The sequence below is a fragment of the Tenrec ecaudatus genome, chromosome 1 (assembly GCF_050624435.1).
Source record: "Tenrec ecaudatus isolate mTenEca1 chromosome 1, mTenEca1.hap1, whole genome shotgun sequence".
In the NCBI taxonomy this organism is placed as follows: Eukaryota; Metazoa; Chordata; class Mammalia; order Afrosoricida; family Tenrecidae; genus Tenrec; species Tenrec ecaudatus.
Window position 1 is genome coordinate 221,761,198 of NC_134530.1, and position 11,300 is coordinate 221,772,497.

The window sequence follows — 11,300 nt, forward strand, 5'->3', positions numbered from 1 at the left end:
ACACTGTAATAAGAGGGGATTTCCAGAACACTTCATCTGTACACAGGTCGAACCGCTACATCGATGAGCCACACAGAACAAACAGATACTGAGAACAAACGGATACTGAGTGGTATGAAATCAGGAAAGCATCCTTTCACTCTATCTCTTCAATCTGGATATTGAACTACTAGTCTGGGAAACTGAAGGAAGGGAGAACTCAACCTCAGACTTGGAGGAAAAGTCCTTAACAACTGACAAACGAAGTTGACAGCCTTGCTTGCCGAAAGCCAAGGAGACTTGGAAGCACTTGTGGATAAGGATGAAAGACTTCAGCCTTCCCTATAGGTGACATCTTAATGTAAAACAAACGTCTTCACAACCAGAGCAGTAAACAGCAGCCTGCTAAATGGAGAAAAGATGGATGTTTCCAAGGGTTTCATTTGACTTGGATCCACAATGGACGCCCGTGAAGTGGCTCTCCACAAATCAAACGTCTTGCATTGGGAAAAGCTGATGCACAAAATCTCTTCCGTATTTAAGCGAGAAGATGTCACGTTTAGGACCCAAGCCATGCACTTCCAATCACGGCTTTTGCTGGGCAATGAAGGAGGAGGACAGAAAGAGTCGACACCTCTGACTCATGGTGTTGGCGAAGCATCCCAGAAGCTCCATGGAGGGCTAGGGGGATGAAGACATCTGTCTTAGAAGTACCACCAAAATGTTCCTTAGGACGGGGGTGGCGAGACTTCGTCTCTGGTGCTGTGGACATGTCATCAGGAAGGGCCAGTCTCTGGAGAAGGACATCAAAACCAGACTCACAGCCACTCACAGTGACCCTGTAAGGACAAGGTAGAACTGCCAGGGGCTGTCAGTCTTTACAAGAGCAGAAAGCCTCGCCTCGCCTCGCCTTTCTCCTAAGGAGCAGCTGGTGGGCTGGAACTGTTAGCAGCCCCCACAAAATCCACTCTGCCATCCCAGCTCCTCGGCTTAGCTTCCATGAGTCACACTGATACAATGGCTGCCACGATGGGCTCGCCCGCAGCAAGGGCGGCGCAGGACCTGGCAGTGTTTGGTTCGCTGTACACGGGCGGCTATGGCTTGGAACCAACTCGCCAACATCTAAAACCAGCCAACAGAAAAGCCCAGAATTAGTCCATTTTACTGACACGACATAGGAAAAGCGACACTTTCGGCTCTTTGGCCGAGTCAGATACGGAGGCCATGCCTCCCTCACCAGGTCCCGCGGCGCCTTCTTCCTTCTCCCTCCAGGGGGCGCTGTAGGACCGGACCTGGTTCCAAAGTCCTCAGCTCGACGGAGGACGTAGAGCACAGAGAAAGCGAACTCGGGGCTAGAGAGACTCTTCCCAGGAGTCCTCGCGCGACCTCCATGTACTTCCGTTTCCGGTCCTGGATTCCGGAAGTTGCTTTTGGAGCGAACGTGCGGCTCAGCGTGGTCTCTCTGAGCTTCCACGATGGCGTACCGCGGCCAAGGCCAGAAAGTACAGAAGGTGATGGTGCAGCCCATCGTATCCTACGTGATTGGTCGGGAGTAGGAGATTCAGGCCAGGAAGCAGAGAAGTAACAGGCCGAGACTGCTAAAAGAGTAGTGCGGATCCTATCCCATGAGCCCCCGGGGCGACCGGGGCCGGGAGAAAGCGCGGGTAGTTAAGAAACGGTGGTGGGTGGGAGGAGAGCGTGGACCGACCCCTGTGGGGGTGGGGGGGGGAGAATGTCGGAAAGCGGCATTGGGCGGAGGGAGGACAGGGGTAATTAAGTACTGAGTGAAAACCAGATTAAGGGTTGAGGGAGATGGTCCCAACGAAACTCCTGGAAATTAAGAGAATGGGATTCCTTCCGTGTTTGGGGCACTCAGGCCTCAGGTTCAGAAAGCTAACCCCCAAACGGCGAAATTAGGTGAGACCGGTCAGTTTCAGGAAACAGAACCCGTGCTGTTACTGTGTTTTTCCCTTAACTAAGTGGTGCAGAACCTCATCTTCAGATACTTGCAAAATGTACGTAAGTTCTTTGTTGCTGATTGTTTCATAATTGTTTTGAGTAAAGGTTTATTAAACTTGTGTATGTCGATTGGCTTGGTATGTTCTAGCATTAAAAATAGATGAACAGAGATGAGGGTGCGGGGAGGATGGAAAGGAGGGTGGTTGCAGAGAAAGGGTACAAAGAACGTGACAAAATGTGATGTATATCTGCCAACTTGGAGGATGCAAAGAGTTGTCATTTCTTTGTAAAGACAGAATCACTAATTTCGAAAGTTACTTGCTAGCAGATGTGGTGAGGGTGTAGCATTGGAAGAAGCACCCGATGGACTTATGTTATCTTATGTTCTAAGATTATGTGTTTAGTGTTTATGGAGAGCAGTAAATTCAAAGGGTATTCATAGCAGCCTGATTTCCTTTGGAGGTAACGTTGGGATTATTGGTATGTTTCTCAATCTTTGCACCAACAAGTCAGGTTTTATCATTATCTCCGAAAAGAAATATTCCCATTGTCCTTGCCAAGTATAATGTATAATAAACACGGATGGAAAATAAGTTGATTCCAAGGCATTGTAATATGTGATCATCAAAACTGGGTTGCGGTGTTGCAGTCAAGAAATAACACTCCTTAATCTTTACCGCTGAAATGTACTGTTTTGTGCCACATTGTCACCAATTTTCAATCTTCGTGTTTTGGGACATTAAACAGTAAGAAATATGAGTGAGTTCCAGGATGAAAGGCAATTTGCCAAACTGAATGGTCTTAACATGGCATTTATTACATGAAAAGCTTTTAGGGGCAAGTATTTCTTAGATTTGGGCCTCCTGGTTAAACTCTTGGCTTATGTTTATCCAATAGTTTTTTAATTTAAGGAGTTGTAGTTCCAAAACTTTAACCAATGTGATTGAATTGTTAATTTTCCTTTTTACAATTATTTCAGAGATCCCGGATTCAGGTGTGGCTTTATGAGCAAGTGAATATGCGGATAGAGGGCTGTATCATAGTGAGTAACCAGGATATTTTCTCTCTCGGTAGTTCGTTCATAAAGAAATGACTCCCTGAAAATGGCCAGGCAGAATCACATGCAAAAAGTCAAAGATTGAACCCAAGAAAAGTTTTTCAGGGTGGACTAGATACCTTGCTTCCTTGTTGTAGTTGTTAAGATCCAGTAATTTTCAAAAAGAGGGACAATTAAAATTTTAAGATGATTTGAACAGTACTAGCATTTAGGGGAAGACACAAAAGAGATAAACTTGTTGCCGTAAGTCAATTTTGACTCCTAGTGACTCCATAGAACAACTGCAACGGGTTTCCAGGCTAAAAGCGCTAACGCAGCAGCAGCAGCAGCATCTCACCCGTTTGCTTAGCATGGCAAGCGTTTGCCCACGGGACTGTCAACACCCCCTCGGAAGAGAGAAGCATGAATTAGAAGAGGTGATTCAGGGAGTGTAATACTCCAAATAACAGCTAAAATAGGGTTTCCCTTGTAGGCGCGCCCCATGGCATCATAAGTTTTACCAGCAGTCATCTCCATTTGGTTCGTGGCAGGTGAAGATAATTGTTAGCTGGACACGTGCCCTCCATATGGATTCAAAATAGCCCCACATTCCCTGCCATTGAGTTCATCCTAACTCAGAGCAACCCTACAGGGAGCAGAAAACCGCTTCGGTCGGGTTTTGAGGCTGCCGACCTGTAGGGGAGAAATCCTCACCTTCTGTCGGAGAGCAGCTGCTGGGTCCCAACCACTGACCTTGGCCAGCAGCTCAGTGCATAAGCTGTAACCTTTGGAAAGAGGCTTGGGGTAAACATGGTCCTTCCGTTTTCCCTGCTTCAAGTGAGAGTTCACTACGGGGTGGGTTTCTGTAGTTGGCATTCTGTATCTAGGTAGATAACACATTTTTAATGGTTTGATGTGCTCTGACTTGAAAACGATCATCAATTGACTTATCTTTCAGGGCTTTGATGAGTACATGAACCTTGTATTAGATGATGCAGAAGAGATTCATTCTAAAACAAAGTCAAGAAAACAATTGGGTAAGAATGTAGAAGAATCCTAGAAATTTTTATTCCGTTGCAGAGATTAACCAGCGCCAGCTTAATTTATGCTTAATTTACTTTGCATTTCAGAAGTTGTTTGGGGGAAAGGAACTTTTGAAAGCATCCCCATGCTTTACTTGATTTCTGCTTCTGAATCCAGTTGATGTCAGTCTTCATTGTATTGAACTTTAAGCTGCCTTTGACAAAATTGTCTACTCCCTCCTTACACCACTTAGTTACCTTGATTCTGTGACACCACACTCTGGATTTTATTTTCTATATTTAATGATTCTTTTTCTGATTTCTGTAGACACATTCTCTTAGACCTCTCACTCCCTGCATTGAGTGGATGCTGACCCACAGCGGCCCTCTGGGACAGGGAAGGCCTGCCCCTGTCAATTCCCGGGGCTGTAACTCGACAGGAGTAGAAAACCCTAGTCCTTAAGTACTTGAGTGGTTCTAGGTTTCTGTCTGCATTCCCCTGTCACTCAGTACTGTCTTTAGGGATTCCAGACTACAGCTTCAGTGATCGGAATGTTGACCATCAACTGGAATTGTGTAGCGCAGACCTCTTCAGTTTGTCAGCATTCCCAGTTAAATATCTCAGAAACTTCTCAGAGTCAGTTCATTGTCCTCGCCCACTCAGTGGAGCTATTGTGTGTCCCCGACTTTGCTGGGTGGCGCCACTAGCCACTTAGCCTTTACTCCCCTCCCGTTGGCTCTGCAGACTGTCAGCAACCAGCTTTTAGAAAACTGCCGCTGTCATCTTGCCATACCGTTGCTAGAAAGTCTTGCTCTCAATACTTTTTTTAAAAAATCAATAAATAATTCATTGCCATTGAATCGGTGCCATCTGGACAGAACTCTGCCGCCTTTCCGTTTCCAAGAGGAACTGTCTCCGGAGTGGAAAGCCCTGTCCCCCGCTGCGTGCATTAGACTGCAGCCCAGTGAAGAACCACCATGCCACGAGGGACAGCGTCGAGCTGCCTGCCCCCTTTGAGTTTCCGAGACTTAACTGTTTGTGGAGTAGGAGAGACTGCCGATCTTGCAGATCACAGCCTAGCTCCTATAGGAAGCCCACCCTGCATAATCTGACATGGTCTCCCTCTGTAGGCTGATCTCTATCGCTCTGAACTTCAGCCACGTTTGTCTTCTGATGCCTTCAGTCTGCCCACTTGCCCCGGCATGCCCCTTTCGTGTGTACTATACCCTCTGTTGTCAGAACTCTGGTTTTAACAGCATTTCCTACCAAAGACCCCGGTTGGGCTGGGTTGGGTTGGATTTGGCTTTGCCTGAAGTGCGATGTGCTCTCTGTTTGTAATAAAGCACTCGCTAGTGGGATTGTTTTATTAATGTATTTAACATTGTATCAGAAACTCTTAAAAGTACATGAGTTGTGGGCATATCTTTGCTCCGTAGATACTCGGCATAGTAGTTACTCATTGGGCCGCTAACCACAGGCCAGCAGTTCAAAACCACCAGTTAGTTGCTCTGTGTGGGAAGAAGACAAAGCTTTCTACTCCTGTAAAGAGTTATAATCTCAAGAACCCACAGGGACCGGTCTGCTCTGCCTTACAGGGTTGCTATGAGTTGGTATCAACTTGATGGCAGTGTTTTTGGTGAGATTTTTTCTGAGATATTCAGTGCCTAATATACTCAGTGGGTTATTGCCATTCCTGGCACATAGTAAAAACTCACATTGTTGAATAATGCAATGGATGGAATTTTTTTACCCAATTAAAAAGGAGACCTTTGGATTTGTGCCTTCATTAAGAGACAGTCGCTGTGTTGGCGTTCTGCTCATGGACATTTCTTTGCGTATTTTGTCTTTTCTGGTTGGGTGGAGCCTGCTTCACAGCTCACCAGTACTTTGACCAGATACTTTCAGGTGTCTCTGTTCTCCATCCGTGAGGATTCCTAGAATCTGTACTAAGTACATGGGAAGTCGATTCTGAGGAATGGCATGCTATTCTCAGGAAAACCTTGATCTTTCAAATTACAGATCCGTAGGAAAGCAAACTGACTTTACTGAGATCAGACCCATTGCTGTGGCGTGTGTTTTGACTCAGAGCCTGCACGGAGGTTCAGAAGCTGCGTTTACAGGAGCAGACTGCCGCTTCTTCCCTGTGGACCACTGACCTTGCTGGTTGAGAAAGTGTCCTGGTGGGAGTGACTGTAGGAGTGTTTACTGCAGGCTGTGCGGTAAACTGCTGCGCGCCCGCACTTGTCAGAACGGGGCTTTGCCACAGAGCTCATGTCGCCACGCTCACAAATGGGAGCATTGGGAAATGCAGTGGTAAACCAGAGAGAGAGAGAGAGAGAGAAAGAGAGAGAGAGAGAGTGTGTGTGTGTGTGTGTGTGTGTGTGTGTGTGTGTGTGTGTGAGTGAGAGTGAGCGAGAGAGCGAGCGCTTAGTGATGGCTCTTTTTGTTTTGCAGGACGGATCATGCTGAAAGGAGACAACATTACTCTGCTACAAAGTGTGTCCACCTAGAACTGATCGTTGAAGCGAGAAGCTGAGGGCAAGAGCTCCCCAAGTCCCCTTTTTTCAAGTGTTCTTTGTTATGGATGTAGTTCAGAAACACGGCTCATGTTGTTCTCATTACCCTTAGCTTCTCACTCAACAATAAATGGCCTCTGGGATTGTTTTTATTTAGGTCTTTTGTTTCTTTCCCTGCCGTGATGAAGGTGTTCCGCAGGAGCACCATGAGCTGTTAGCATTTCTGTCACAGCTCTGCGGTGTGGCAGTTACCCGGGGCATTTGTTTTACAGAGCCTGGACCTGTAGAGTCTTAAGGCAAAGACTAGACATTCTACCTGAAGAGGGAAGGAGGGACCACAAAACTGAAGAAAGGTTTTACACTAATGACTATTACTATTTCAAATTTTAGATGCCGGAATGCTACAGTTTGGGCTTTTTAAAAATCATTTTATTGGGGGCTCTCTTGTCCGTCCCCCTGGGAAGAGGTTATATGTAGATCATTGTGATCGGTTTCCCCCTCCTCTCCCCATCTCCCCTACACCCTTACCTTCCTGGTATGGCTATTTTTAATATTGGGGTCGAGGGATTTATCTATCCTGGATTCCGTGTTTACAGCTCTTACCTGTACTGTGTACATGCTCTGGTTCAGCTGGATTTGTACTGTAGGATTGGGGTCATGATAGTTGGGGGATGGATAGGAAGCAGTAGAGAACTAGAGGACAGTTGTATTTTTCATCGTTGCAGCACTGCACCCTGACTGGCTCGTCTCCTCCCTGAGACCCTTCTGTAAGGGGATGTCCAGTTGCCTACAAATAGGCTTTGGGACGCCACTCTACACTCCCCTCATGCACAATGATAGGATTTTTTGTTCTTTCATGCCTAATACCTGATCCTATCGAAACCTTGTAATCACACAGGCTGGTGTGTTTCTTCCATGTGGTCTTTGTTGCTTCTCAGCTACATGGCTGCTTGCTTATCTTCAAGCCTTTACCCCAGATGCTAGCTGGGCACCATCAGCTTTCTTTGCCACATTTGCTTATGTACCACTTTGTCTTCTGTCAACCTGTCAGGAAGGTGAGCATCATGGAATGCCAGTTTAATAAAACAAAGTGTTCTTGCATTGAGGGAGTACTTGAGTGGGAGGCCCAATGCCCATCTGCTACCTTAACCTTAATACTAAACCAATAAATACATGCACATAGATCTAATTCCCTATCATATATAAATATATACACATGTATGTACATCTATTATACATAAATATATTTTCATATGTACATGCCTGTATTTAGCCCTCTATAAATGCCCTTTGCCTCCTAGCTCTTTTCCTCTATTTTTCAACTTGTCCCACTATCACATTCAGTTTTTTGAGTTTCAATTCCTCTCGGTTACATTGTAACCCTACCAGGCCTCCTATACCCTCCTTGCTGTCAATTTTAGATCACTTGTTCCCTTGTCTATTGGTTTGTTAGCACTCACTTCCTCCCACCACCCCCGGGGGATGCTACCGTTTTAAAATAGGTGGAAGGCATTTTAATAGGGCTAGTCACTTTATCATGAGGATCAGAATGAGTTGAAGTGACATAGAAGACATTGAAATTGGACTGTGATACAAGTTGAGGGGAAAGACCTTTCTCTTGTTCAATCTCTTAAGAAGCGTTCCCTCCCTAGTAACTGGATATTTCTGTCTCCACAGGTGGATGCCTCTTCCCGCCAGGCCTATGCATGCTTCTAGGTAGATTCTGTGGAGAGGGTGATAATGGAGCAGCTCAGGCATCAGGGATAGGGTTTTCACGTCATGACGAGTGCTGCTAAGTTGGAGCTCTTTGGAGGGGAGAGGGCCAGTTTTGGAGCCTTGCTTAGGTGGTCAGCCTCTAGTTTTCTCCCACATTGACTGCCTGTAGGTGTTTGAAAGTGGTGACGGGCTCGGAGATAACCCATGTGGAGCGCTTGTTTGGTGAATCTTCATTCATCTTTATTAAGTTTCCTCGACAACCGTGCACAGATGTGATAGGGACGTTCTGGTCCTTTGGCCCAGTGAGCTGTGTTGAGCCTGAGGTCATTCGTACACCTGGTCTTCCCACCTCCTTCAGGGCAGACTTCTGGGTCTTGAGTGGCTGAGGTGCACACACCTTGAAGCCCACGCCGTGGATGCGCTTGTGAATAGTGCCCTCTTGGAACATGACCTTGTTGGTAGTCACTCTCAGCATCCTTCTTTGCAAGAGCCATAGCGCCGGGACCGGGCTGGAAGGGAAGAGCACAAGGAATTGTGGCAGAAGGAAAACAGCCTAAATGGGGTCTTTGTTAACTTGATTGTGAGCCGGGTGAAGGTTTTAAAGAGCAGACTGATTTTCTGTTCAGTGATTCATCCACGTTTCATATCCTGGGTTGCAGTCCCCACAAAGGAACATCACCCGTCCTCCTCGTGTCCTCTGTTTCTGTGCCTCTCCTGTAGCTCCTGCTCTCTGAACCCGTCCTTGGGTAAATGCTGCCCTTGTGCTCTCAGATGATGGCTTATGCTAAGGATGTGGACTTCGCTGGTGACATTCCCCCGTACACCTCTCTGCTGGGTGCCAGGAAATTGAGCCATGGCAGTGAGTTGGGTTCTAGACCTGAAGAGTTACGAAGGGCCACTGTCTCAGGTTCCATGTGGCTTTGTTTCATGATAGGGTATTTTTTCCCTCTCTATTCAGCACCTGTACTGTGCTCCCTTCAGCGCAGTTGGTGCTGGTAACCAGACACACCCCCCAGTCAGTCCTGGTGTGAGGGCCATAATGTTGGGGTGGTCTATAAGTCCACTAGACCAATTCGAGTCGATGGGTCCCTGTGTCTTCAGTCTTCACTGTCATATTCTCCAGGCAGACCATTTGCTGCCCACCAGAGGAGGCTGTACAATATCCTTGGTGGGCTATCTCCAGCCCGCCACTGGTTCCCTCGAGGGGGTGATAGTGCTTCAGAAGTCACTTTGCCCTCTGTGTGCTCCACCGTGCTCACGATATTCCTGCAAGTGTAAGCTACAGTGTGTACCAGGATCCTGTCGCCACATGGCACTGTAAGGAGTCGGGCGTCCCACAAATCTGCATGTGGCCGAGTGGCCCGGGTTGGTAAGGAAGGAGAACTCAGAAGGCCAGCTCTCCTTTTCCAGGTTCCTTAGAGCGGCGGTTCTCAGCCTGGGGGTTGCAGCCCCTTTGGGGGCGTCGGACGACCTTTTCACAGGTCGCCCAATTCCTAAGAGTAGCAAAATTACAGTGATGAAGTAGCAACGAAAAGAATTTTAATGGTGGGGGGGGTCACCACACATGAAGTATATTAAAGAGTCACGGCTTTAGGAAGTTTGAGAACCGCTGCCTTAGAGGAAATTAAGGGGTGCTATGCACTTGACTGCTAACCGAGCGCTGATGGTTCATACCCACTCGTGGCCTCCCAGGAGAATGGACCTGTGATTTGCTCCTGGGAAGATGACAGTCACACGTTGCTATGGGTCAGATTGGCTCTGTGAGACAGGGTCGCTCTGAGCTGGGATCTGCTTGTGGACACATACCAACATGAGGGTACTGATAGAACTATTTTCAAAAACCGAGTGAAAGCCCTTCCGGAGAGATGTGTAGGAAACTAGTCAAGTTTAGAATTTAAACTTTGGTCGTGCCCCCCTCCCCCCTTTTAGGTCATCTGCCTCCACCCCTTTTTCTTTTTGAATTGTAAGATTTTTATGCTCAGATTTCATTTGAAGATGTCTAGAAACTTGTGGACAACATAAAGAGTCGTTTACTCAAATATTATTTGAGGATGTTCTTAATGCTCCGTTTCTGAAATCTGTTTAATTCTTAGCTCCTCTTCCTCTTAGTAAAACTTGTACCCAAATCAGAATGGGTAGAATCATGTAAATTCTTAATCCATTACGTCAACCCATCAACCGCAGTGTAGCTCCTCAACACCAGCACTGTGTGGGCCTTCCACACGGTACCTGCCTTGTTGACAGCAGCTGTGCTGCAGTGAAAGCATCCCATTGCTCCCCTCGGGAAAGTGAGGCCAGGAATTTTGAAATTCTTGGCACAGGCTCATTACTGAGCAGTAGGAGTCGGGACATTCTGGCTGTAGGTTGTATGAAAGGCTGCAGTGCCCTTCCACACCGCAGGGTTTGACATGGCTTGTACCTGCCTGCAGCAGGCAAAGAAAACAGTTGCCGCCCTGAGACGGCTCCACTCGGGTGGTGAGAAGCTTTGGAAGTTGTTCATAGCCGAGCAAAGACCTCCCTGCAGCTTTCTTGGCACCAGAATAGCTGGGAAGAAGGATAAAAGCTGGAGCAGGCTAATCCCCAAGAAAACCCGCTGCTGCTTTTTCCATCTCCCTGTACGGCCCTCTGACCCGACTGCCCTGGGTAAACAGCTCTGCTTGCTGGGGCTGCCTCTGAATGGAGCCAGACCTGGAAGGTTCTATTTTTAACAAGCAAATGGTGATAGGAATAAGGGACAGCGCGCTCTTACAATTGACCTCTATTTAGAGACCTCTGCTTGCTTTTCCGCTCTCCTGGAGCCTGTGGTGGTCCCTTTTAGGGTGTACTTTTCCACAATCTCTAGGTCTTTTCTTCCCACCCGAGGGTGTGACACGCGGCGGTGCTCCCTGCTTCATTAAGGTTCCTAAAGCGTGCTGCTGGCAGCCCATGGCACGGGAACAGTTACTCCTCCAGAAGGGCTGTTGGGTTCCAGGGGTCTTAACAAACCAACCACCCACTAGCTCTCTTGTACCACTTGAAGGGGATGCGGAACCAGCCCTGAGAGCAGGGAGCACGCTGGCCTTGTTTCCTTC

At 47.4% G+C, this 11,300-nt stretch overlaps 1 protein-coding gene across 2 annotated transcripts; it reads left to right on the forward strand.

The window, feature by feature from the left end:
* Positions 1-1,380: 1,380 nt before the first annotated feature.
* Positions 1,381-6,665, forward strand: SNRPE (small nuclear ribonucleoprotein polypeptide E). 2 transcript variants are annotated; one of them, XM_075529179.1, is made up of 5 exons: positions 1,381-1,508; positions 1,968-1,994; positions 2,918-2,980; positions 3,933-4,011; positions 6,452-6,665. In XM_075529179.1, the coding sequence occupies exons 1-5, from the start codon at positions 1,455-1,457 to the stop codon at positions 6,505-6,507; spliced, it is 279 nt and encodes a 92-aa protein (XP_075385294.1). In that variant the 5' UTR covers positions 1,381-1,454; the 3' UTR covers positions 6,508-6,665. The 2 variants fall into 2 exon arrangements, with proteins under 2 accessions (XP_075385294.1, XP_075385304.1); XM_075529189.1 differs by lacking the exon at positions 1,968-1,994 and having other exon boundaries at positions 1,381-1,490.
* Positions 6,666-11,300: the final 4,635 nt, after the last annotated feature.

Excerpts from the sequence above, each read along its gene's own strand:
- SNRPE (XM_075529179.1), top strand. The coding sequence starts at position 1,455 with ATGGCGTACCGCGGCCAAGGCCAGAAAGTACAGAAGGTGATGGTGCAG. Across the intron at positions 2,981-3,932 it reads GGATAGAGGGCTGTATCATA|GGCTTTGATGAGTACATGAA; the intron begins GTGAGTAACCAG and ends CTTATCTTTCAG. Across the intron at positions 4,012-6,451 it reads AAAGTCAAGAAAACAATTGG|GACGGATCATGCTGAAAGGA; the intron begins GTAAGAATGTAG and ends TTTGTTTTGCAG.